This window comes from Solea solea, chromosome 7, assembly GCF_958295425.1.
Source record: "Solea solea chromosome 7, fSolSol10.1, whole genome shotgun sequence".
NCBI classification, from domain to species: Eukaryota; Metazoa; Chordata; class Actinopteri; order Pleuronectiformes; family Soleidae; genus Solea; species Solea solea.
The window spans coordinates 25,165,240-25,192,125 of NC_081140.1; the positions used below are offsets into that span (position 1 = coordinate 25,165,240).

Here is a 26,886-nt window from a genome sequence, read left to right on the forward strand (position 1 = left end):
TGTGCTGTTTTTAAAAACTCTGATTCAGATACATTATTGTAGCTTTTATATTTATGTTACCGAAATGATATAAAGTTTTTTTTTTTGCTTTTCTTCATTTATTACACATTTTAAAATGCTTTTGTGCAAACTCTAAAATTCTATGAGCAAAACTTTTTTTCCAGACTTTGTCAAGACTTTCACACTACATTCCAGACTTTTAAAGGTCTTGAAAACAGCATTTCAAAATACCAGACTTTTCAAGGCTTTCAAGAACTGTGCAAGCACCCTGTAAATATTAGTGAAGAAATCTGCTGCATCGGCAGCAGCAATTCTTTAAATAAAAGTATGATACTATATGATTTACCCAGGCAATTACAGACAGGAGTCACCTTGTTGTATATCACACCCCCTTGTGGCAAAGGATTGTAACTGCAGTAACTGTTAATCAGGTTTTATCTTTGTTCTCTTTTCCTTCGCAATTTCTTCAGGCAATATTTTTTTTCCTGAATAATAAGAGATATAAAAACCACAGCAATGACCATTCATTATGACTGCATGTGCTCCTAAAATCATTTTGTTAAACAAACACCAGAGAGATTCATTTAAAAAAGCTTGTATTTGACAGCATTCAACATATTTTTTTAAAACCAACAAAACATTCCTAACATTTTCTTCACTCTTCATATAGAATTGTCTGAATTAGGTCATTAACTGTGTGACATGCAGTCACATGCTGTTTATTTCACTTATTAGCTCATTGATGTGTCTCTTTATAGAGGAAACACCTGTATTTAAGCTTCACAATTTAATAATGTTGAAATCAGTGAGCAGACATCTACTGTGCCACCAGAATATGACAACATTTCTATAAGGATGTACAACTTTGTGTTGCCTAAAGAACAACAAAACAATTGTATGAACAAGTATATACTTGTTCATATAAAATATGTGTGAAGAATTATATACACTTTTAGATCCATGACATTCTCCATCAGCCTCCTCATCTTTTCTTGTACACACAGGCTCTCAATTCAAGTCCAAATTTCTTGATATTTTCTGGAGAGTTCCCTATCTTCTCAAATTCAAACGAGTAGAAATGAGTATTCTCTGTATCCTGAAGAAAGAGAAGAAAAAACAAATCATTTATTCACTGCGAGTCAAACTAGAGAGAGGGTTAAAGTAACCAGCAAGTTCAACCACTTAATGTTATTGAAATACTTTATCATTGACTGCATGCTTCAAGTTGAGACTCCACTCATCACTTTAATAACTGATAAAAACTGGGTTCTAAAACATTATTCAGGTTGAGCTGTGTTCATGTCTCATGTTTTTCTTCGATACACTTACAGTGTCTGAAACCTGTTTACTGAGCGTTCTGCTCTCCCTGAGGTTTCCTGACCACAGCCACACGTTTACACGTTTACAATGAAGGATGTAGCTGCAAACTACAGCCTCCTGCAGACAGATTATTATTACAGATACCTGTGGTTTGAATAAGACTGCACTTCAGGAAACAAACTAGATTAATGTGTTTATTTTAAAACACCACAATACTGAGCCTGGTTTGTTTTTGTTACTGGTGATAAACTAGTCTTCTATTTAGTAATGAATTTTCTCATTTAAATATTAGTGAATTTCATGGATTGTTCTAATTTAGTGATCAACTCAAGTAGCTAGAGATTACATGATACCAGACTGTCCCTTTGCTTAATCTGGGATGGAACTAACTGTACTTACATGTGCATGACAACATACTGAGCAATTTGGCAGCAAAGTTCCATGATGTTGGGGCTAAATTATTGAGCCTTAGTAGTGTGACATGTTTGTCTTGAGGCTAAAATAACAGTATTTTAAGCCATGATATGCAACATTTCTGCATTTAAACATAAAATAACCCTGAGACTAATGTTATATTCTGTTGAGTAGTGTAGAAATCCACAGAAATCTGTATTTCTCTTCAAGGCTAATGTTATCCACGTTAGAGTGAGGAAGAATATATTTGGTACTTCTAGTTATTCTGTGTGTTAAGTTTTTGATTTTTTTTGGGTGTATTTGTCACCAAACTAGGTCTTTGTTATTATTTTGACCCCTAGCGACAGATATTACATACTGTGCTTTTAATGCATGTGCTAACTTGGCTTATATACTAGTTTATATATACTATTATATATATATATATACTAGTGATTCCCAAAGACTGGGTCGAGACCCACAGATGGGTCTTCAAACAGATTTGCTGAATTTTCCCATCCTAAAACTTAAGATTTAGGTGTATAACTCATAAATAACGTGCATAAAAGTGTAAATCATTTGCAAAACATCTCTAGAAAATTATTAATTTTACCCACTTTAAAGTTGGTCCCAATTGAGACAACAACATAGTGACGTTGATTATTAAGAACATGTTTGTCTGAGTAAACTGACGTCACCTCACCTTGGAAACCATCTTGAATCCCAGATTTGCGAGTCCAGTGATGAAGCTCCTCACGTTTTCGAATCTACTTGCCACTTCTGCTATTTTGAGCACACCCCTGTGATAATCAGTCAACAAACGGTTACAAACACACACATGAAATTAAGTACCACAAAAAAATGATAATTATCATGTTTTCATTCCATTTTTCACCTCATCTTTAAGACTCGATTGGCCTCTGCTAAGAAATCTTCCAGGTTGGTTCCCATGAGGGAAAGACAGAACACTGCGATGTCCACAGAGCGGTCAGCAAGTGGCACCTGGACAGACAGAATGTGTGTTTAAATTTCAGAACAGTAACAGAGGAAAATGTGCCGTTATTAGGAAAGAGGAAAAACTACACTCACGTTGGCCATGTCACAGACTGTGACAAGCTCACAGGTAGAAGCCAGGTCGAAGCTGTGCACTTTGTTCGGCACACTGCGAGCTATTTTACAGTCGCCACAACCAAAATCTGCAACCACCAGAGAGGATGGCCTGGAATAAACCATACATGTGTTTTAAAATCATAGCATATCACACAGGGAAGGTCATTTTCACCTTTAAAGTTACAATTTCAACAAGGAACAATGCAGATGTAAAAGTTTACACAGCCACAGACAAACAATTTTACCTCAGAATATTTAATCTCCCCCCCAAACTGCTCATACTAACAAGGTCATATTCTCACAGCAGTTAACTCAAGTGTCATTAAACACCTGCAGTGCAGTAATTATCTCCTGCACGGCTCCAGTCCTCGCTGTCAAAGCTTCCTCAGCAGAGAAAAACAAAGCATTTACAGTTGTTTACTGCAGACAACAACAACCTGCCTCAAAAACATGTGAAGGTATCTTTCTTATTCAGTTTCTTCTTTGAAGATGAAGACACAGGACTTTCCTTATACTGGAATAAGGCTCACAATACTCAAATGTAAGAATATTCTTCGTTTGAGTATTTTCTGCCAACTTTATCCTCCACATGAGGGTCACGGGGCATCACAGGGCAAACACACACAGAGACAAACAACCATTCACTCTCGGTTAATTCAGAGTGTTCACTTAACCTCTGCATGTGTTTGGACCGTGGGAGAAAACTGGAGAACCCAGAGAAAACCCACACACACACAGAAAGGCCCTCAGTAAAACTCGTATCCGCACTGGTGACTTTCTCGCTGAGAGGCGACTCTCTATAGTTATATGTTGTTAAATTGTGCAGATGTTGACGTGATACAGAATCATCTTACTGGTTCAGTTTGGCTTCTCTTTGTCTGAGAGTCTAAATGCACCAGAGAGAGCAGGCCATGACTTAATCATCATCACACACCGAATCACCAACAGGTTTGTGCATTTAACATTTTAAATATTGTGTTAAAAACCACATTTAAAGCTGCTGAAAATCCTTTAGTTATGCAGAGGTCATTGTGTTTACTGTACTTCTTACAAAATCACAAATATTTGTTTTCAGAGTTTTCCATTTACATCGGAAATTCGGATTGGGGAGCGAGCAGAAATGCAAACATATCTTGGGCGAGCCATTGTTACCAGACAATAACAACGCTCTACATGGTGGTATTTTGCGCACACAAACAGCACAGCCACCATGTCTATGGTTAAAAATCAAACGGTGCTTTGTGTACGACTTATTTACTGTAAAATAAATACTGAGGAACACCCATCTTAGAATCCTGAATCCTGGTATGTGAGGTTGCTCCGAGTAAAGTCTCTTCTTAAAACTCATCTCTTTTCATTGGCCTTTGACACTGTTTAAGTTGTTGATGTTATTTCTATTTAATTACATTTTTATTTCTGTTTTATATTACTTGATCCGTTGTTATTGTGGTTTATTGTTTGGCTGTTACTTTTAATCCACATTTTTATGTCTTCATTTATTTTAGATATATCTTATCACCTTGCGTGAGCTTCTATGCCTTTTATTTATTGTGTCTTTTATGTATTATTCTGTACAGCACTGAGGTTGTTTTTAAAGTGCTTTACATATTAAATTGGATTAGATTGGAGACAAATGGAATGCAGAATAAGTCACACCTGCATGAAGACTAGAAGAACCAGGGATTAACACCCCCAGATCCTCAAATATATAGTTAAAATGTAAAATGCTAGAGAAGTGAAGGCGACTCACTTTTGAAGGATGTACGAGATGATGGCGTCCACAGGATTACTGGGCCACCTCTGAACTTGAGCAGTGTATCCTCTGTGATAGACCCTGAAGGCTTGTGGATCCTGACTGAACATTCGCTTGGCCTCGCCGCTGTTCGTGCTGTACAAAAGTTCATTGATGTAGCGGAAGCGAGCTGAATCCAAGCGCTGCTCCATGCGGGACCTGAGGGAGGCGGAGCGGTCCAGTTTCACCTCCGCCGCTGGTTCTGCCGGAACCAAAGGCTCGTCTTTTTGTTCCACACTTATCTCTTTTTGCTTTGTATCTTTCCGTTGGAGCATTTTCCGCAGCTTCTCTCGTTTCATAATCTGGTCTTTGCTCAGCTCCGGTTTCAGTTTTTTCATGGGCAGCTGCTGCTGATCATCTGGGATGGTAGTATTTTCACAGTCTTTCTTCGCTTTAGTCGACTGTTTTTCCTCCTTCAGTGTTTGTATTTGTGGTGCAGAGGATATGTCAGTGTCCTCTTCGCTCTTCTTCCTCTTCTGTGCTTTACTCGTCATCTCAATTTTCTTTTTAGGGGCTGCCTTTTGGCTTTTTTTGTTCCCAGGTGATTCTGTTTTCATGTCTTTCTCCAGCTTTTGTTTCTCCACAGGTTGAGTTTTATTCTCTCCAACCTCAGGATCATTCTGACGGTATTTATTTTTACAATTCCTTTTGTTCTTCATTTTGTTTTTCCATTGCTGTCTACTCAGGTTGTCTGCGTTCTCTGCTTCGTTTAAGTTTGCCTTTGCAGATGTTGTGACGCCTTCGGCCATTGTCGTACCTGCAGATGTGGGTTTTAGCTTCTTGGCCACTGCAAGAAGAAAGAAAACATGATTCTATTGGACACTGACATTTTGATATTTCTCTAAAATGGGCTGTGCATTAATCTGTTAAATACTCACAAAATGTGTTTCCTTTTTTTGCTGCAGGTTTTTCCTTTTGTTCTACGTCACCATTTTCTTGCTGCTCCTCCGAAGTCTTTCCGCGTTTTCTGTTTTTCCTTCTCTTCTTTTTTTTCTTTGGGTGCGCCGGAGCTGCTTCTGTCTCACTGTCACTGTCTTGTTGCTCCTGGTTCTCGCTCTTCCACTCTGGTACTGATCCCAGAGTCTGCAGAGTTCGCAGTAGGCTCTTCTTTCCAATAACCTTGGAATGACCAAGAAAACAGTTTACGTGATTAGTCAATACGTGCCACAGTCAGTGTGGCACGTATTGACTGATCACGTAAACTGTCAAAACTTCCACTTTATCCCAAGAGGGTTACTTTAAAGAATGTGTACACATATTACTTCACTATTACAGTGATATAATGCAAAAATATATTCTTTAAATGTCTTTTACCTTGCCATCGGTGCTTTTATTCGTCTTTTGAGTCTTTGTGAAGACAGATTTACTCAGATTTTGAGCCTCTTCTTCATCACTCCAGTCTTCTTCTTCATTAAACATGTTTCCCTGTTCACACTGCAAAAAACAAACACCCACAATCTTAATTTTATATCTTAGTGAGGACACATCATAGACTTAATGCATGTCCTAGCCCCCTTACCCTAACCTTCACCATCACAACTTCCTAAACCTAAAAAAGTTAACTTTACCCTAACCCTAGCCCTAAAACCAAACTGTATCCATAAAAAGCCCTTTAAACGTGTGGGAACCAGACAGAATATCCTCACATAGATAGGTTTGTACGTTTGTGGTCCTCACAAATATATAAATACATGTACACGCACACACTTAGAAACCCAGTGCTAAACCAAACAGAAAACCTGTAGAAAAAAGATCAACCTGCTGTAAACTCTATAAACCGAGTTACTCGTCATTTACCTGTTCACTGGTTGAACCGTTTTTCCCCCACACACTAACGTTAATCGTTATTTAACCACTGTAAAGGTTCCTTGTCAAAAATTCGAGGACCACGTTGAGTTTCTCGTGGATGAAGGAAGCAAAACAGACGTAGACGCTGGCGCAAGTGGATGACGTAAGCATACCCAGGGGTTTATGGGAAATGAAGTTTAAATGAATTCAGAACTTGCAGTTGAAGAAAATGCAGTTAAAAGTAAAGACTGAATACTTTAATGATGTTTGAATAAACCGCAATGACAACTACTCGTATATAAATATATACATTTATGAATAAAACGATCGCGTTAGTATATGATTAAGATGATTATGATTATGACTATGAGCATGATATAATAAATACATATATTCACATTGTGTACACATGATTTGATTAACATTGCTTTTAAGTTTAAAAACCTATCATTAAAAAAACAAGAAATCCCAGCGATAAATACAGTTTGGTGATGAAACTGATGAAATTATAAGAAAGTATCTCATAATGATGACTTATGTATTTCAATTTATCAAGTAGCGGAGATGGGCTTCCATAATACTATCTCATCGGGTCAAAAAAAACCAAAAACATTTACTTTAGTGATTAAAAAAACATAACCTGAGGCCATGGATATGTTGAGTCCCTGCTGTCCTGTAGAGGGCGGTAGTCTCTGTGTTCTGCGGCCGCTGTGACGTCGTCACGGCGGCGGTGAGGGTGTGGACGTTCCCCCCTGCATTCAACCCGCTGGAGACAAGATACACCGCTGCTATTAACTTATGTCCGTCTGAACTCTTATTACTCTGAAACGGGCGAACACACCGGGTAAGCTTGTGTTTCATGATTCAGTTTGAGCACCTTTAAAGCAGCAAATGAGTATGTTTGGAGTGTCACTTTCAGTCATTCAGCGTCAAATGAGACACACACGACGGTTCGCGGTGTCTCATTAGTGGGTTAGCTTGTTAGCCAAAACCTGCCTGTGGCTCACGTAGTCAGTCAGGAGGTGATGTTTGGTCTATATATAACTTTATTATTGTTTTAATCTACTGTAATGGGAGCACACTTGTTGTACTTGTCAGTAGCCAAATGGTTAACCAGCTAATGTATTATAATCCTGTGTTAGCCGGGTTAGCAGTGCAGCTAGTCAGACTGCTGATTTAATTATGACAAATGGTTTAATGATTGCTGCAGTGTTTATGCCAACAGTATGAACACATAATAATAAAAAGAATAAAAGTCAAACTCAAACTCTTTTTTTCTTTTCTGTGTAAACGTCTATGATCTTAGCCTGCAGCTATAGTTTTAAATCAATGCTGCAATACACCTTTAATCAAACATCAAATCATGTAAATGTTCTCTTTCGTGGGTATTATAATTAAGTATTAGTCGTCCGTTTTTCATTAGTTTTTGCTGGTGTTATGTCTTTTTTTTGCAGTTTTCAAAAGCCCTATTTATGTAGTTAACAAATAACTCAATTGTAATTAATGCCGTGTGAGTGAGTGACGATGAATGAATGCTTTATTCATGCTGTATTCTATCCCTGCACTCGCAACGTCCATTGTAGCTTACACTTTTATAAAACTTTAATTTATGAAGTATATATAGCTGTATATCGCCCTCCTTTTTAACAATGTACCTCATTAATTAAGTCATTTATTACTTTATAATACACTTGAGTGATATTGCACTTTTACAACAACAACAATTTTACATAGTGCTTTGCCGTTAAAATCAAGAAGTGCTTAACAAGAAGTAGTAAAAAATCATGAAACTGATTAAAACCAAACAAGCAGTTGTTTAAAACTACTTGAGCACAGTTAAAAACTAATGAACATACATAAGAATGACCTATGAAATGGTTTTATCTATTAAGGCTGGTTCTAAAGTCAGATATTAGTGATATACAGTGATATATTCAACTTGCTTATTTTGTCTGAACTCAAAAATATGTGAACTAGTATCACAAGACAGAAATGCAATGCAATTTTCAGAAGTGAGAAGCACAAAGTAGTTAATTTTTTGACATTTCTGCTTATTAAATGACATAATAATGCTTTGAGTCACACAAAAGAAATCATAATCTGATTGCAAGCCAGCAAACTAATCAAATCAGTCTTTCATTTTATAATCTAAACATAAGAGTGCAGAAATTGATGTGACACACTGCATAGAAATATGTATCTGCTGTGGCGCTCACACAGGGTGCAAGTCACAGCCAAGTGCTGTGAGTCACAATGCTGTAATCTGAATACCCACCCACTATGACAGAGGTGGGTAAAATTGCTCAATACTACGTTGTTCTCCTTCCCCGTGGGCTTTGCACAACAGGGTTAAACATGAAAGAATATATACCGATCCTTACAGTACAACCAGTTACTGCTGTCAGTGTTTTAATAGCAACCTTTTTTGTTGGTGTTCCTTTTTTCCCCAGGTTTGCTGTAGAGCTGTTGAGCATCTCTGACACTCTTTGTCCCAGATGAGGGACTGATGCTGGCCAGGACTTTGCTGAACCCTTTGGGCCAGCCTCTCGCTACAGTTTAGTTCTGCATCTACTCTGAAGTGGTGGCACCTTTCAGAGGAAAAACACAGCAGCTGAAATGGATGACATCTTTACACAGTGCCGAGAAGGCAACGCAGTCGCAGTACGATTATGGTTGGACAATACAGAGAACGACCTCAACCAAGGGTAAGTCAAGTGGAAGAAAACAGCCACACCAGGAATTTGCTATAATTAACACAAATTCAACCAGTTATCTTGTATTTCTTGCCCTGTAACTGCAACTTTTCCACAATTTTGACCAATCACCATAGTTTTCTGCAACGCAGAATCACAGTGTCAGCTGCTGTCTCATCATTCGTCATTAATCACTGTTTCTCAAATGGTGGGTTGGGGCCAAAACATTGGTTGTTGGGACTGGAGAATAGAGTTTACGCTGGGATATGCTGCTACTGTTTAACGATTGAGAGAGAGAGAGAGAGCTGAATACAGAGAGTGAGAACAACCTCGGAGCAGGGAATCAGACTACATGTTTTTCTGATCATTACACAATTGTTATGATGTAAAAAAAGAAGAAGCAGTTTTTATTGAAGATCTGGAGGTGGGAAGTTGCAGATATGTGGGATAGGCCTTTCATTTATCATTGTATGAAAAAAAAAAATCTAGACTAAAAAGCACATTTTGACTTTTTTGCTTTTGTTTTTGAAAAAGCTGCCACGAAATCAGGAAAAATCACAAAAACAGGCCTCAGTATCCAGGAAGGACTGAGTCATTCAGAATATAAGAAAAGCAACACCAGTTACACTACACTATCATTGTTTACTTTAAATGTTGCGTTGAGCACACTATGAGCCTGCCTTTTAAGTCCCCAGTGAGATTTTGGCCAGAGATTGAACCCATTTCCTTGTGGGGGCCATGTTAATGACATGGAGCGTAATGTAGGACAGGAAACGGGCAGTGATGGTAGTTAGTGACGCCGTGTGGCTGCAAATTCAAACCTTACAGAAAAAGTTAAAACACTGGACAGGATGTAAGATCTGGATGCTTAAATACAGTACAGGCTTCTGTTACATATTTCACATGTTTACATCACAAAACACCTGCTAGAGACGTTCAGATGATTTCAAAGGAAAAAACTCTCCAATCAAGTGCTCATGGCCACCCACAACGCTCGTCTTCCTCACTTTTTGGTATTTCTTTTAAAAGCAAACAAAGATGGCATGAATGAATCACTTCTGCACACCTTTGAGCTAACTTTTTGTGTCATTGTTGATGTTGTTCTGCCTCTATTTTGTCTTTGTGAACACAAATAATGTTACATTATTTGATAAATAGGATGTATCATACAAATAATGTTATATTACATAATGTTACATTATTTGTATGCTACATCCTTAATCCGAGAACAAGCTCTGTGAAGCAAAACTATCAGACCTGACCGAGCGAGCGCTTGTGTATATACAGCAGCAGCGCAGGCGGGGATGGAGATGAGCAGTATTTATCCTGTCAAACTGCTGAACAACCAGGTGTTAAGTTTACTTTTGAAACTTTCATAGGCACAAAATGTATGCACAAAATATTTAGAAATTTCCTCCTGTGCAGAAGATTTGTTGACCTTTTGTTTGTTCTAGTTTTATTTTTCGTAGTCTCAGTGCTGTCAGGCTGATTACGTCACACCCGTGTGGGTACATGCTCCCCCCCCCCACATGTGACTTGCCCATTAGCTGATTACATGTCAACTTCCCTTTTCTTGTTGATGTATCTCAGCCAGGCGCTTGTATTCTTGCCCTTTAATTCCCCTGCAGAACACACTATACTTTTACTAATCCCACTATACTCCTATCAGACAGTCACAAGAATATTTTCTGCTCATTGACAGTGTGTTGTCACTGATGTATCTTCCAGACAAAGAACAGTAGTGGAATGCTGAATCTCCTTACAAGGAGTAACACACACAGGCCTTAAGGGAACCATTTACCACCTAACAAAACTGAGAAGGAGGGAGGAGATTATTGAAGTGGGCAGGACTGGAAGAGGAGTGTATGACACAGTGTGTGTGTGTGTGTGTGTGTGTGTGTGTGTGTGTGTGTGTGTGTGCGTGTGCGTGTGCGTGTGTGTGTGCATGCGTGTGTGCATGTGCATGTATGTGTGCATGTGTGTATGGCTGAAAAGATTTTTTTTTTCTGAAGAGGAATGCACAGTAAGTCATAGCACAGCACATCACCTTCCCCTCCTCCACCGATGTCTTTCTGGAATTTGTCTCCCAGTGGTATTAGATAGCTCCACTCACTTCCCCTCAATCTTTCCTCGAAGCTCACTGGAGTTAATTGCAAAGTTTGAAATTATCACAAATGCCTGCACTGTACCGTTGCTTTGTACTTTAATTCCCTTGTTGTTACTATTGTTTATTGCTTATTCTCTGTTATTTAGTTTGGCTTCTAACCGTAACCACTCTGTCAAAGCACTTTGTGAACTCTATTTTTAAAAGGTGCTATATAAATAAAGTTGCAAATATGAATATTATTTGATTATTATTGTTACCGTCCTTGGTCTGTAGGTTTTAGTCTACTACTTCAAGTCAATGTCATAGATTTGAGCCTTCTTCCTGTACTGTATGTGCTGCAACGATTAATGGATGAATTGATGACTAAATTAAACCTCATAATTTTCATAATCTAATAATTAATTTGAGTGATTCTAATAAGTAAAACTAGCACCCTTGGTTTTTTTCAGTTTCTTAAATTTTAATATTTTCTGGTGTCTTTGCTAATCATACAAAGCCGAATCATTTTATTTTGTGGACAAAATATGACATCTGAAAACATCATCACTTTGAGGTTTGGGAAACACTGATCGAAATTTATTTTAAAAGAACATTTTCTGACATTTTTCAGACCAAACAACAAGTCGATTAAATAATGGTGAGTTGCAGCCCTTCTTAAGAGTCTTTGTTTTGTCTGGACAAGTCAAAATCCAGAGAGTTTCAGGTTACTATCGTGTAATGACAAAGACGAGAGACAAATCAGAATTCTTGGCATGTTGTTCATAAACTAAACGACTAAATGATAAATATTGAAAAGTTATTTGTTCGTTTTCCCTGTGCTGAGGGTTGTTATATGACCTGGAGTGGATTTCAGGCCAGGCACATACAGGGTGCAGACAGGGGCGCTTCCTCTGGCTTTTCCGTCTGCTAAACTGAGCTCTGTTGGCAGGTGGAAGTGCCTGAAATAAATGACCAGTGTGGAGGGGGTGAGCACAAGAACAACCCTGGCACTCTAGTGCCTTTGGTTGCATGGGTGAAGCTGGCTCAATGCGAAAATGTAACCCATTTAAAAAAAAGAAAAAGTCCCTGAATAGAAAATGCTCACAGAAACCAGTAGCCTGCTGCCTGAATGTCACCTGTTGCCGCTGATGTTTCATATTTGTTGAAGATTAAATGTATTAGAAGATTTAAAGTTCCCCCAGAAAACCTTTTAACATGTTTAGTCTTGCAGAATCATAGAATTTTGAACTAATCTGTGAGCTTTGAGAATCATTATAATTCGTTTGCAGTGACAGCAGCGTGCGCTTGCAAAACCAATAAGCAAAATGTAATTAAATTAGGCGAGATTATGTAATTTCTCAAAGTACATTCTTCGTCAAGTTCACCCCAGAGCAAAGTCATTTTTGTCTCTTCTCAGTCTTATAATTGTGTCTCTCCTCAGCCTTATTATGAGAAAAAGATTCTCATAAGAATATATAGGTTCTTCATTCATTTCTCAGCCAGACATCCAGAATAACTTCTGCTTGACTCTGTACATCATTCTCTCTACATGTGAGATTCTGCCGCTTATATTGGCCACTCACAATAATCCATCCTCAAGTCACCAGAAAGAGAACAAAGCTTTTGATTGATTACATTTCAAATGACTAATCAGTTGTCTAAGAAGTGTTGGATTAATGTCATTCTGAAATTTGACACACTGTACCTTTTTAAATCTTTCTACAGTTCTTCACTCCATGCACACAAATATACTCTAAATTGCACTAAATTGTAGCACTGCTAATAAGAAATGATGATGTTCTAATCTGGACCTTCCAATACCCCTGTGCTGAAGAATACAGCCATTAATGTAGTCATAAATCCACGTCCTCCCCTAAACAGATCTAACTTTAACCTAAAAGAAATAATGGGAGTGAGTCTGCGGGGAGTTTTTGTCTCATATGCTTTGACTAATTAGTTTGTAGTACTTGGCCTTTTGCTCTGAGAGGAAATTGCTCAGGGAGCAGATCTGGTGCGGCCACAGCGGGTCAGCCAGATGCACAAATAACGGAGTGTTGTGGGACTGAGGGTCTCTGTGGGGCTCTTGATGCTGTTTTGAACCAGACTCTGCAGGATGTGTGAATACAAGCCAGTGAATTGATGAAGGGGGGGGGGGGGGGTTAAATTCCTGCAGATTCATAAACCTCCCTCAGTTCTCTGATTGTATTATTCTGCTGTCTGCCTACTCACAGTTTCACAAAAAAGAGTCTCACATTATTCACAGAAGGAATGTGCAGTATTATTTTAATAGTGACAGATGTTGTGTACATTGAGGTATATAAGTTAGTGTCATATAATGAGGAGACTGCAGATTTTAACAAATGTGGGAATCCTTTGCTCAGCCCCACCTTTCCCAAGTGTGGCGGGAAACTACCCTGGCCTTTACATACCAGAAATTATGCAGTTTTCTAAGTTTGTGTTAAAAAAAACATGAAAGGCACAATAATCAACTGCTATAGAAACATGCAAGATCGAGATTGAAAGAGCAGAAAATTGCCAGCATATTTCCTAGAAACAGTCCATGGCAACTTCAGTTCAGGAATTTTGGAAAACCTTCCATAGGAAATGATCAGAATTAACTGGAAAGGTTGGATATCTGATTATGACAATAAGAAGATATCTATGCAAAATAATACAATTTAAAAAAAGCATGACGCAGATTCATTTAATAGTTCAGGGTTCTGGAAATCATCTGTGATGTCATGTGATGGAGGAATGCACAGTGCATGTAGGGGGTGTGGCCTCAGTAGCCCTGCAGTAAGTGGTGTGCCTGTGATTTGAGGAAGAGCATTGATATTCAACTGCATTTGCATCAAATCTGATTGTTTTAGCCAGATTATGATACAATATATTATTTACCAACCTTTTACTTTTGAAAATTTCCAATTAATACCTGTTAATCCCCATGGAAATATATACATATTGTAACCCCAAGAGAGATGGCTGGCCCTTGCATAAAGTACATATGAAAAGTGTATTCTAAAGCTACAAAATGTTTCACATTGAATGTTTAACCGTTCTGTTACCATTCCTGTCGCCGTCGACAGGATTTGGCATGCATACTTTTAATTACTGTAACTCCTAGACTGGTTTGTGACATTAAGATAACATTTTTTGACAATATTATAGCCATAAAATCAAAATAAATCCAGGCCTGATGGTCAAACGTGAAGCTGAGAGGTAGAGGATGGATTTAATCATGAAGATGAGGGGATTAATCTGCAGATGAGAGCAATAATCTGCAGATGAGATAGTTTGTGACTGAGAGGGCAGAGACTTGACAAACAATCTCACAGCAGCTGGAGTGTGTGCATCTGCTGAAGAAAAGTCTCTGTGGTCCTCCTTATAAGGATTGTAACCAACACTCAGCCCACTTGTGTTCTTTTTTGTTTTTCCAAAGCCTTTTCCTGATTGACATCCTGTCGCTCAGCTCTTGTTCTCTTGGTCTTTCAGGAGCTTTGTCATTTGTCGCACTGTCATGTAACAGTCCTCATGTGTTGTTACCGTTGTCAGTGTGACAAAGAGGAATAACAAGTGCCAGAGGATTGTTAGCTGTCGTCTCACTACGAGTTGCCTGAACTTCCTTTTTTAGAGCGAGATGACAGAAGTGCAAATGAAATTCCTCGTAGTTCACTCCCTCAGCTCAGCATGTACACAGCGTAATGCTTCAGGGTCAGATTAATACACTGCAGTGCAGTCATTTCAATCATTTACTTAATGAATGGTAGGGACAAAATATTAAAATAGAAACACTTAGTGATGTAGTGCAGAACTGAGACTGCTGTAGTTTTAGATAGATGGATAGATGTTGATGAAACATAAAAGCATATAGACTGTTTATAAGGCATTACACAATAACAACTAAATATTAAGATAAATGTAGAGTTAGGAAACTATTTAACCTAAAAGACAATCACAACTTGATAACTGACTTGTTGGAACTTGTATGGCCGGTGAGGAAATTTCAGCAGCTAATCATAACACCACAGCTGATTCTTAAACCTCACTGTAAAACAATTCAATTCACTCTTTTCAAAAATGGTGCTAACTGATGTAGATGAAGCTGTTTGAGGAATCTCAAAGCACTTCCTGGATTAATTTCCCTCTGTTTGAAATGATGTGAAGGAGCGGTAGTCGAGGGATTTGTAGAGACCATGATAAGATCAGGATGACAATTTTCTGATTAAAATTGCACACATGAGTAAGAGAGCAAACCCCCATCTGACTGCAGAGGACCTGCAGGATGGTAGTGGTGGTGTGGTAGGGCGCTAAGTCTAAACGGCAGATTAATCGGTTAAAAAAATATGTGAAATATTATGACATAGATTGCATCTGGATAAGCTGGAGTCAATTTGTAAACAAGCACTGTGGCCAAGATTTGGGGTAAAAGGTGGTGCTTTGGTGAAAAAAACACCTTAGTAATCGTTTGCAGTTCCGCACCGAGTGACTTCTAAGTGAACTCTTTGTCCAGGGTTGACTGCCCAGTTTTTGCACACGTTTTTGAAAAGTGAAGATTTGATTGTCCAAGCAAAACACAAATCCTCCGAAAAATCAGACCCACTCTGTACCGTTTGGATTCGTCTCAACTGTACCACAGTTTGCAGTGGAAAAACTTTGTTTTCTCTGAAGTTCTTCTTCAACCATGCTGTGCTGAAGTTTTTGAATGTGTTTGTGTGTAGCCTCTTCTGAATGTGATCGCTCCTCTTTTTCTTCCTTGCAGAGATGACCACGGCTTCAGCCCCCTGCACTGGGCATGCAGGGAGGGCCGCTCCAGCGTGGTGGACATGCTCATCATGAGAGGAGCTCGCATTAATGTCATGAACCGTGGCGACGACACGCCGCTCCACTTGGCCGCCAGCCACGGACACCGGGAAATCGTTGGGAAGGTGAGCGTTACGTGAACATTATTGCACAAAATCGTTGCTTTATGACCAACTGATATTTCTTTGGATTATTGTTATTAATGTTTCAAAGCGTGTTGGCAAACCCATACCTCGTCGCATAGAAGATTCCAAAAAATATTGATGATCTTAGTTTTCTGCTCATGTATCTTTATTGAAGTCTAAGTGATAAATCACAGGATGTTATGAAAGCTGAAGCGATGTCATCTCAACAGCAGTGAGACCAGGTTGTGTCTTGTCTGTTCTTGCAGTTCTACCATCAGCAGCTTTAAAGGGAGGACTTAGCAGTTTTGTTAGTGTCAAGGGAAATTTATAGCTCAACTGTGAAACATTTAGAGGGGTTTATTGGCCATAATTGAATATACTACCCATTATTAAAGTATGTTTCTATGATTGCATAACGGCATTATAATGAGAAATATTAGGTTTTCATAGGCTTCGAATAAATCTTTTATATGTACTTTAGCTAAGGGTCTTGCTTTATGAAGGCTGCCATCCTGCTCTGCTGTGTTTCTACAGCAGCTGGAACAGACAAACAAGTCAGAGTCTGCGTTTAGTGGAAATGTGCTCAGCAAATGAAGGAGACATTGACCGACATCTTTTCCCTGACGTCTGAGTAGAAGGGAGGGATGAGCAGAGGAGTCCTCAGTTTGTTAGATTCTGCAGATTCACCATTAGATGAGTTAATCAATGATTCTTACTCACTGGACCTTTAAATAAGCATGATTACGGAACCTGTTTGATGGTAAGAGAAAAACAAGCTGTTAAGGATGTGGAAAAAGGTAGATCCTCAAAATTCATTCATCCTTTATAAACGTATGAGCCATTTTTCAATGTCCTGATATTTCAACTGTAAAGTGACTCCATTTATCCATCCATCTTCTACCGCTTTATCCTCCACATGAGGGTCGCGGGTGGTGCCAATTTCAGCTGACATAGGGCGATAGACGGGGTCACACCTGGACAGTTTGCCAGTCCATCACAGGACCACATAGAGACAAACAACCATCCACTCTCACACTCACACCTACGGTCAATTTAGAGTGTCCAATTTACCTAATCCCCATATTGCATGTCTTTGGACTGTGGGAGGAAACCGGAGAACCCGTAGAAAACCCACGCACACATGGGGAGAACATGCAGACTCCATGTGCTCTATGGCAAATAAACATTTTTCATTTTTTGCTCTTTTTGGTTTTTAAAAACAGTGGAAATGTCCTTTTCTACTGCGGATGAGAATATGCAGTTACTGATGGAGCATAAACTCTACTTTTTGAGTCATGTCATATTTAATTTTTTTAATCCACTTGAATGTCGCAAATTTGTTGTCAAACTATTTGTAAAGAAGCTCTTATTGGATAAAATGGAGCCAGTCTATAATTTAATTTATTAATAGGTGTTAATGTGGCGATAAGTTGTGAGAAATATAAAGACAACCTGCAACAGCTCATACTGCTGGTGCCATAATGCAATGCCTCTGCTGCAGTGTGTGATTTAGAATAACTGCCAGGCAGCTATTGAGTTTAATATTAGTCGTGTCTCAATACCTCTGGTATGTGTACACAGGCAAGACATACCTCTGTGATTTTTTCTTGGCAGCATCAACACTCATCCCTGTATACAGCCCAAACAGGATCTGACCAGTCTTGTTTTGCTTCTAATCCCGGGTTTCTCTTTGTTTTTAGCTCATCCAGTGCAAGGCAGACACAAACGCAGCCAATGAACATGGAAACACACCACTGCATTATGCCTGCTTCTGGGGCCAGGACGAAGTGGCTGAGGTTAGTGCACCCCCTGGTGGTGTTGCAGAAGAACCGCATCTGTTCCTGTTTCAATTCACATCACATCATGACTGTTTAGAAATGCCACTGAAACCATGCTGTTCTCATTCTCAGGACCTTGTGACTAATGGGGCACAGGTGAGCATCTGTAACAAATATGGGGAAACTCCCTTGGACAAAGGCAAACCTCACCTACGTGAACTCCTCAGAGGTATTACTTCCATGCATCTCGGTATCAGCTGTTCAAAATCCTGTTTTGTGTCTCTGTACTGAGTTTTCTTATTTCTCTATCACCCAGAAAGAGCTGAGAAATTGGGACAGAACATGACTAAAATCCCCTTCAAGGATACATTCTGGAAAGGCACCACCAGAACTCGACCCCGTGAGTCATGTGCTAATTTTTTACATAAATAATGGTACTTGGAAATGGAAATAATTCAACCTTAACTAACAATGAACCTTTGTCTCCTTTTTTAATTTTAGGCAACGGCACTTTGAACAAACTTGCTGGCGTCGACTACAAACAGCTCTCCCTCCTTGCTAAAATTAATGAGAACCAATCAGGAGAGGTACTTGATGTTCTTGTTTTCACTGTTGTATTGAGCTGAATATTCATGCAGAACTGCTCCATTTAGAGCTACTGAAAAGGTGGGCCTTGTCATTCACTCCATTTTTCTGTATTGTTTTCCGTCCGTAGCTGTGGCAAGGACGCTGGCAGGGGAATGATGTTGTCGTGAAGGTGCTTAAAGTTCGAGACTGGACCACGAGGAAAAGCAGAGACTTTAATGAGGAGTATCCCAAACTCAGGTAAATATTTAATCCAGTCTTTCTTACAGTGTTGGACCCTGCTCAGTCCTGGTGTTAACATCTGTTCTGAGTGACTCATGCGGACAGTGTTAAGCACAAATCATTCTGTATTAGGGATGACTTGATACAACCTTTTCTAGTCTGATACTGATATCACAATCTTGACGGTCTTTTGATAACCATACTAGTCTGATACAGTCTTTTAAGTTTATAAAGACTAATAAGCTGTTTGAGCTTATTATCGGTCCGATACTACCGCCATTTTATCAGCATAAAGCTTCAAGAGTGTAACAATTATTTCGCTGCCAAAGACGAAATTAGGCCTGAAATCAACTGAAGAAAACACTCCGATTGTCGTTCAGTCGCTTAAATAAGATTGTACTCAGTCCACTTGATGACAGAAATTAGGTTACTGCTCTTTTTTATTATTATTTTTACACCCAATCCCCCTTACATCTTGAGATGGTTTGAGGACACGTTTCCACCTTCCTGAGCATGAATGAACACATTTGCAGTCGAAACCACCTCCTCAACTGTCGTCATCTGACCCACTGCACTTTCACTGTGAACTTTACGCTTTTGCAAGCGTCTAAAGTTTCATTTAATAGTCGCCAACGCCCCCAATAGATGATTTCGTTAAACTTATTTCATGTTACAGCAGTACCAGTAATGCCTTCTTTTCTCTTTCTCCCTGATCTCATGAGCAAACATTACTTCTGGGTGAATTCAGATTTAATTATGTGATCATGGGAGACTCATCCAAGATCACTCAGGACAGATGTTAATACCAAGTCTGAATAAAGGCCCCGATGTTCTTTACTACTGTGGTCACTCATTTGTCTGTTTGCATTGTGCTGAACCAAACTTTACGTATCATTTCTTTTGGAGGAGTTTGCTGCATCTCACACTAGTCGTCAGTCTATGTCAAAATCCTCTGTGGGTTTCCCTCTTTTTGTCTGTCTGTGTCTGTCTCTCTCCCGTGTCCCTCCCTCTGGGCTCCATCCCAGGATATTTTCCCACCCGAATGTTCTACCCATGTTGGGAGCATGTCAGGCTCCTCCCGCCCCTCACCCCATCATCATCACACACGCGATGCCTTATGGCTCCCTCTACAACGTGCTGCATGAAGGCACCAGTGAGTACTTTTGCTCTGGTCACAAACTCCCTACTTTTCACCCGTTTTTGGTGGTTTTTGCAGGAATTTGTGATTCAAACCACATTTGTCTTTATGTTTTCATCACTTTGTCTGAAGAAAAAACATTGAGTGGTGAAGTCCAAAGTGACTGAAACATGTTTTTTTTTGTGTGTGTGTGTGTTCCTCATTCTGCTGTCAGACTTTGTGGTGGACCACACACAGGCAGTGAAGTTTGCGTTGGACATTGCTTGTGGAATGGCTTTCTTACACACACTTGAACCCATGATCCCTCGCCACTATCTCAACAGCAAGAGCGTTATGGTAAGAAGCTGCTGTGACACCAGTGCTGCTTTCTAGGTTGCATTACTGACCTTCTGCATCTCTCACACCCCTGTTGTTCATACAACAAAGGCTGGGTCTGCTGTGGAGATGTGATGTGAAATCTACTAGATGTTCAGTGACACATCCAGTGTGGACCCAAACTTAGACCAAGAAAAACTTCACAAGTAGGAAGAGATGTCTTACACTGTGTGAGCTGATGTCTCACTCCGCGTTCCTTGTTTCCACAGATAGATGAAGACATGACAGCCAGGATCAGCATGTCAGACGTCAAGTTCTCCTTCCAGTGTCCCGGCAGGATGTACTCGCCTGCGTGGGTCGCCCCCGAGGGTAGGTATCACTCATACGGCACAGATCCTGAGTGACGGCAGGAGCCACACAGGCTCGAGCGTGAATGACGGGTGCAGGTTTCTCCCGACTGGTTCTGAGCTAAATATAACCCACACAGCTGAAGGTGAAATCTGAGCAAGATGGAAACACAAAACTTATTATAAAAATGTAAAAAAAAAAAGAACCAGGAAACTTTGGTTGCAGTGAGATTTTACTTTCACTCAAGAGTGAATTGAACATGACGTCTGTGGGTGTGTGGAATAAAAGAGAGAGACGTCGCCTTCAGTTACCATAGAAACAAGCTCCACACAATGTTCAGGACATAAAGTGGGTAGTGAGCCATGAAATGGCTGCTTTTGATGAAGAACAACTGTATAGATTTGGCTGATGTAAAGAAGCCTAATAGGCTTTGTCTTCTTGTTACAGCCTGCGGTATAACAGATGTAAAGAGAAAAGAGTGTTTAACAAGCTCAAGTGTGGCCTTGATTCTTGACTTGTGAATGTGGCATAAATACAAATAAAAGAAAAGATTAAAATAACTGCTGCTGATGTAGAATATCTAGGTTTTACTTGATCAGTTTTAATTGGTTTTCAATTTTCTGTTTTACTTAAATTACTCTCAGGAACATTGTGTTTGCACCGTTAAGTGCACTAAAATATTAGGCTTATTATTATTGTTATCATTATAACTAACGTAATATGGAAAATTATTGCTATTCATCATGTATTCCTTATCTTTCTCTGTGATTCTTACTTTGAAAGCAGAAATTTACTGAAAGTTTCTATTTATTACCACCTTTCATCCGTGACCTGCTCTATGACTAACATGATATCAAATTAAAGTACCTCTCATCATCTTCAAACATTAGCTTTGGTCTTCATACTAATGTGCAGCAGCAAGTTTAAATAAAAGTGTGGTGGCTGTGGTCGTGAATGAAATCCTTCACTTATTTTTCCAGCCCTGCAGAAGAAACCAGAGGATATTAACCGTCGCTCAGCAGACATGTGGAGCTTTGCTATCCTGCTGTGGGAGCTGGTGACCAGGGAAGTTCCCTTTGCTGACCTGTCCAACATGGAAATAGGCATGAAGGTCGGTTTTCACTAATGTGGTCAAAGAAAATGCTTTTTATTTAATGTGTTTCCAGTGCCGTCCTTTAGTTGCCAGATCGGTTTCCATTGAACTCGTCTGTATTTATCTTCTATCTGCCTGCCAGATTTTTCACCTTCCTCAAGAGTAAAAACGTAGGATTTTCCAATTTTCTTCGATTCAGTTGTGTTTCCATTTAGGTTTTTAATGCTCAATTTGTAAATGGAAACTTGGCTTATCAGAGAACAGGTTGGTTTATAGGTCACTTGGTTTGGGCCATTTTTATTGTAAAGTAAACGGCCTATAGTTACTCATCTAAGTTAATCAATTTGTGCTCTTATGAATTTGAGTCACTAAAACCTTCTCATATATATATATAACAATAATAATAATAATAATAATAATATACATCTTATTCAAGGTACCTTATCAAAACACTATAAAGTCACCTTATAGGCAGAGTGAAAAAATGACACAACAATTAAAATCCACAAGCAAGTTCAGTTTTACCAATATGTTTGTCATATTTCTATATTTTTTGCATTTCTTATCCAAACAATGTCAAACTTTGTTTAAGTCAAGTTTGAAGCCTGTCAAGTGAACTCAGTTATACGGATAAAAGCAGACTTTCCTCGCATACAAAACAAGGTAAAAGTGTGTAAAATCATTATAAACGGAGGATTTGAGACCAGATCGTATTATATATAGTTCATACATTATTTTTGTTTAGTTTATGTTCAGTGTCCAGCTGGCACACAGTGCGTGGAGCCTATTGTTTTCCTTCACATCATTATTATTCCGTAGATTTGTGGGCATTTTTGAGGGTTTTTTTTGTTCGTCTTGGGCAAGTTTTAGCAAAACTTGCCCAAGACGAACAAAAAAGTCCACTGTGACCATGGCCTCAAGTCTACAGGAAGTCGGTCATTTTGTTTATCATTTCAAGTGTTGTATTTTATGAATGCTGGACAAAAATGGAAAAGCAGCCAAACATCAGCCCAGAAAAATTCATTGGCTTACAGAGGAACCAGCTGCTCATAAGCAGAAAAAGGCTTTCAGACGTGAGAAAGTAACTTGTATTATACTAGGAACTTGGATTCAGATGTGACAGTATATCGTGTGTGTGTGTGTTTTTTTCAGATTGCCTTGGAGGGTTTGAGGCCCACAATCCCGCCCGGCATCTCCCCCCACATTTGCAAGCTGATGAAGATTTGCATGAACGAAGATCCTGCCAAGAGACCTAAGTTTGACATGATTGTGCCCATTCTGGAAAAAATGCAGGACAAGTGAAAAGTTCAGTCGGTGTGTGTACTGAACACGATCATTACTGGATATCTTCCCACAGATGTATCACTCTTGATATGGTGGTGTGGTGCTTACCAGTATTGCCTTAAACGCCTTCATCTAACGTCGCATTCAACGCCACTATAGCTTCTGAGATGCAATCTCTTCTTTTATATCTTCCTTTTTTGTTGTTGTTGTAATGTCAAGTTTTTATTCCTCGTCCTCGTCCTCGTCTTTGTCCCCGATCTGCTGACGCATCTTTTAATCTGTCATCAAGTGGACTGAGTACAATCTTATTTAAGCGACTGAACGACAATCGGAGTGTTTTCTTCAGTTGATTTCAGGCCACATTTTTATCTTGAAAAAAGCCGTCCTCTTAAGTTTGGCTGAATGATTTGGGCAATATCTATCTATCTATTTTATTTTTTTGTAAACAATCTGCATAAATATACCATTAATCTACAAAATACTTAACTCTAATGCAACGGCGAGAATTTATTGCAGTTTTTTTGAAATTGGCGTTAAGCAAAACAATCAAAAAACAACAATTAAATGTAAGCATTTGTGGATTTGCTAATTGCGATGTTTCAAAAATGTGTGTTTTCCACTTAAAAAACGATGAATTGTTCAGCTCGACTCCTAACACAACTGCTCCTTCTTATGATAAAAATAAATTAACACATCAACCATAAAGGTTCATGTTTCAAACTGTATGCTGGCATGTCACAAAAAAATAAAAGACTCGGAAGCCAAGAATAATTTATATGAATGAGTGAACGGAGCAGGATTAGTTTGGTCCCATAGGAAAAGGTAAAGCTTGTCCTGACTGTATCTTCATTTACTTTGTTTTTCCAGTGCAGTAAATATGTTTTATTATTGCAATTATGGGAGGACGATGCAGATTTTTCTCTTGCTAATCGTAATAATATAGTCCGCTGGGTTACTCAAACATACCTCTGTCATCTAGTTTAAAGTTTTAACCCCAGTTTTATCATGGTACAAATGTAATTTGTTCTGTTGTCGACAACAACAACTATTTTTACGACTGCATCCGGCGCTGCTGCCAACACACGGTGACTGGGACATAAAGGGATAGTATTATTAACATCATACAATCTGTTCCTCACTTGTTTTTTTTTGTATGACTTATTATTTGGAGCCTGTAGTTTACTTCAGAATCGGTTTGTGTTTGTGTTTTGTCTCGTCTGTGCATCCACCAGCTTGCTTGTTTGTGCCCAATCACAGGTTGAAGCCAAAATCGAGAATGACTTACTACAAATGTATGTATTTATATATAAGTATATTAAAAAGAAAAAAAGGATGGAAAAGCTTGAGTGTGTGGATTTGTGATGGGAACTGGAGTTTGTCGGGTAAACTAATGACATTTATCACAGGTTCAGTTCTTTGTTGAACTTTCTCAAAGGCGATTCTCTAAAAACTTACAAACATTCGTTTGAATCTGAATTTTGATGATTTTTTAACCACAGATGAGTGTCCCAAGTTTACATGGCAAGTGAATTAACTAATTTCATTTATTTCGTGTTTTTGAGAAGTATAATTAGTATATTGTTATTTTTAAAATTGTCAAATGAATGCTAAACAAAGTTTCACTTATGTCTATATTCCAATTATAAAGGAAATCTCAATAAACAAGACATTGTTGGCAATATATTAACTCAAATGCTGCCATCTAGTGGAGACTACTAGGTTCACACACTTTATTCCTGTTGCCAGAAATCCTGTGTTGTTTTCAATTATTTGATAGTGGTTAAACATTTGAGCAGGATGTCAGTTTTATCCAACTGGTACTCCAGAAATATATCTATTTATATAAAATACTAAATAGTTCTTCATTTAACAAAGCATATCTTGATAGTCACTGATTATTTTTAAAATCACATTAATAAAAGTGCAAATTTCATATTGCTTGAAATTATTCTACAAATTTTTGCCAGTATGGTAATATTTTATGTGTGTATATTTATATATATACATACTATGTCATGTAAACACTACCGTATACAGTCTATGGTCAGATTGTCTGATATTAATATATAGTGGACAAACACATTCATGTATTACAGTACTTTATTAGTCATTGTGTAGTGGCTGAAAAAAACAAACAACCAATAAATCCAATAAACTTAATTTAAAGACCAAAATTGCACCACAAGTGAATAAATCTTATGCAGGTGAAATAAACATAATGTCCTGTGAAGGTTATTCTCGTTTTGTGTGAGTTTATTGTCCATAAGTGGGCAACAAAAGAACAAAGGAAACCCTGCTTGCCTCTCTCTCTCTCTCTTTCTCTCTTTCTCTCTCTCTAGGAAAAAGAATAAGATCACCCAGGTGCATTCCGGTCCCTCACCAGTCACATGACATAAATAACTTGTGTGATGGCCACACGATGCCCAAACCAATCATGTTTATAGAAAAATACTTGAAAATATTCTCCAAATCTAGCAATTAAATAAAAAGAAATACAGCAAAAGAGAGTACTTTTAAATACTGATAATGGAACATCTGATTGTCTACTCAAATCTCCAATAACACCGGATCTAAATACCAAACAATAAAATTGGTTGCTGGTTCAGTCTTGCTCTATTTTCTTGCTACTCCACTTTCAGTACTATTTTTATTTTGTATTTACAACAACATTTTTCATTTATTTTAATGCAGCTGATTTCATTTGTGATTGCTTTGTGAATCACAAATGTCTGAAATGGCCTCAGGCTGCACACACACACACACACACACACTGTGTGTTGATTTAAGTGCTCAGTGAGTGGCCAGGTTTGTCATTTGTGAAACTCAAAAGCTGAAAATGCGAACAAATAAAATGGAAAAAGCACAACGGCAGCACTGAGGAAATGTGAAATCAAATTAGTTTAACTCTAAGGTTGTTCTTTTTTTTATTCTCCGCACACACTGAGTCACCGAGAAAGAAAGAAAGCAGCTCCTGACGATCTACATTATCCAAGCAATCTGTCTCTTATTTCCCTTTTCTTCTCGTTCACATCCCTTGGTTTTCCTCTCCTTTTCTCCTCCTTTTATTCCCCTCTTTTCCCTCCCTCTGTCTTTGCAGATGGACCATTTGGCTGCTGAAAGGAAACAACAGAGCTGAGCCAGTTGTGAACTACAGCAGAGGCAAAGAAGAGGAGAAAGTCCCACAGACAGACTTATTCATGGATAAAGCAGGAACACAACAGGACAGAAAAGGTAGAGTACAAGTACTTTATCTGTGTGTTTATCTGTGTGAGTCATTTGTGTCACTAAATTATGAGTTTTTATGACTTTGTTTGTAAGAAAATGTATTTGCCTGAAACACTAGAAGGGAAGGGACAAAGAGCTGTTTTGTACCAAGTGTTGTTACTCTGATTAATTCATTTTTATTATCATTAAGTTTGAAAAATCACAACAAGTCCGGAAAAAAATATAGGCCCAAATAGAGATAAAGATGTAACTTTTATACAATTTGCATTTACATTTGTATAATAAGGGCATAGACATGTGGCAAAGAAAGATTAAATGAAGCAATCAAAATAAGGCAAATACAAAACAAAAGTATAGCAATATAAGAAGAAAGCATATATTGTAATGTATATTGTTTTAATTTTAATAGGACTTTCATTTAAAACAATCATAACAAAACTAAAATAACTAATTAGTATAAATAATAATTACTATTATCACACAATATAATATAATATAATATGATATAATATGATATGATATGATATGATATGATATAATATAATGTAATATAACGCCGACTTTCGCATGAGCAGTCAGGTAAATTGACTGTGACGTCACGTAATGAGGTGACGCCATTAGGTGAGTTCGGGGGAGAGGAGGACACACATGACATGACTCCACCTGTCAATGTTTGTACAGTTTTTGTCAGTGTTGGAGAAATATTATCATTTATTTGCCGCTGGAACACAACAGATGAAGGTAAGACGCGAATATGAAACACTTTTAATAGTGTAAACGTTCTTATGAGA

The 26,886-nt window shown here is 38.4% G+C and overlaps 2 protein-coding genes across 2 annotated transcripts; one reads left to right on the plus strand and one right to left on the minus strand.

Annotated features, from left to right (window-relative positions):
• Window positions 1–579: 579 nt before the first annotated feature.
• On the minus strand, window positions 580–6,547 carry rrp8 (ribosomal RNA processing 8). Its single transcript, XM_058633897.1, has 8 exons — window positions 6,413–6,547; window positions 5,930–6,049; window positions 5,494–5,734; window positions 4,574–5,402; window positions 2,803–2,932; window positions 2,609–2,715; window positions 2,417–2,513; window positions 580–1,096 (listed from the first exon to the last, which is right to left on the minus strand). The coding sequence occupies exons 2-8, from the start codon at window positions 6,032–6,034 to the stop codon at window positions 983–985; spliced, it is 1,623 nt and encodes a 540-aa protein (XP_058489880.1). The 5' UTR covers window positions 6,035–6,049; window positions 6,413–6,547; the 3' UTR covers window positions 580–982.
• A 587-nt stretch (window positions 6,548–7,134) lies between these two features.
• LOC131462588 (integrin-linked protein kinase) lies at window positions 7,135–23,543 on the plus strand. The gene is made up of 13 exons (XM_058633898.1): window positions 7,135–7,247; window positions 8,854–9,108; window positions 15,942–16,107; window positions 17,808–17,903; window positions 18,018–18,114; window positions 18,202–18,285; window positions 18,387–18,472; window positions 18,601–18,710; window positions 19,718–19,845; window positions 20,045–20,166; window positions 20,415–20,514; window positions 21,474–21,604; window positions 22,739–23,543. The coding sequence occupies exons 2-13, from the start codon at window positions 9,020–9,022 to the stop codon at window positions 22,886–22,888; spliced, it is 1,359 nt and encodes a 452-aa protein (XP_058489881.1). The 5' UTR covers window positions 7,135–7,247; window positions 8,854–9,019; the 3' UTR covers window positions 22,889–23,543.
• Window positions 23,544–26,886: the final 3,343 nt, after the last annotated feature.

Excerpts from the sequence above, each read along its gene's own strand:
- LOC131462588 (XM_058633898.1), top strand. The coding sequence starts at position 9,020 with ATGGATGACATCTTTACACAGTGCCGAGAAGGCAACGCAGTCGCAGTA. Across the intron at positions 18,473-18,600 it reads ATGAGAACCAATCAGGAGAG|CTGTGGCAAGGACGCTGGCA; the intron begins GTACTTGATGTT and ends TTCCGTCCGTAG. Across the intron at positions 18,711-19,717 it reads GAGGAGTATCCCAAACTCAG|GATATTTTCCCACCCGAATG; the intron begins GTAAATATTTAA and ends GCTCCATCCCAG.
- rrp8 (XM_058633897.1), bottom strand. The coding sequence starts at position 6,034 with ATGTTTAATGAAGAAGAAGACTGGAGTGATGAAGAAGAGGCTCAAAAT. Across the intron at positions 2,933-4,573 it reads ATCTCGTACATCCTTCAAAA|GCCATCCTCTCTGGTGGTTG; the intron begins GTGAGTCGCCTT and ends GGTTTATTCCAG. Across the intron at positions 2,514-2,608 it reads AATCGAGTCTTAAAGATGAG|GGGTGTGCTCAAAATAGCAG; the intron begins GTGAAAAATGGA and ends TGATTATCACAG.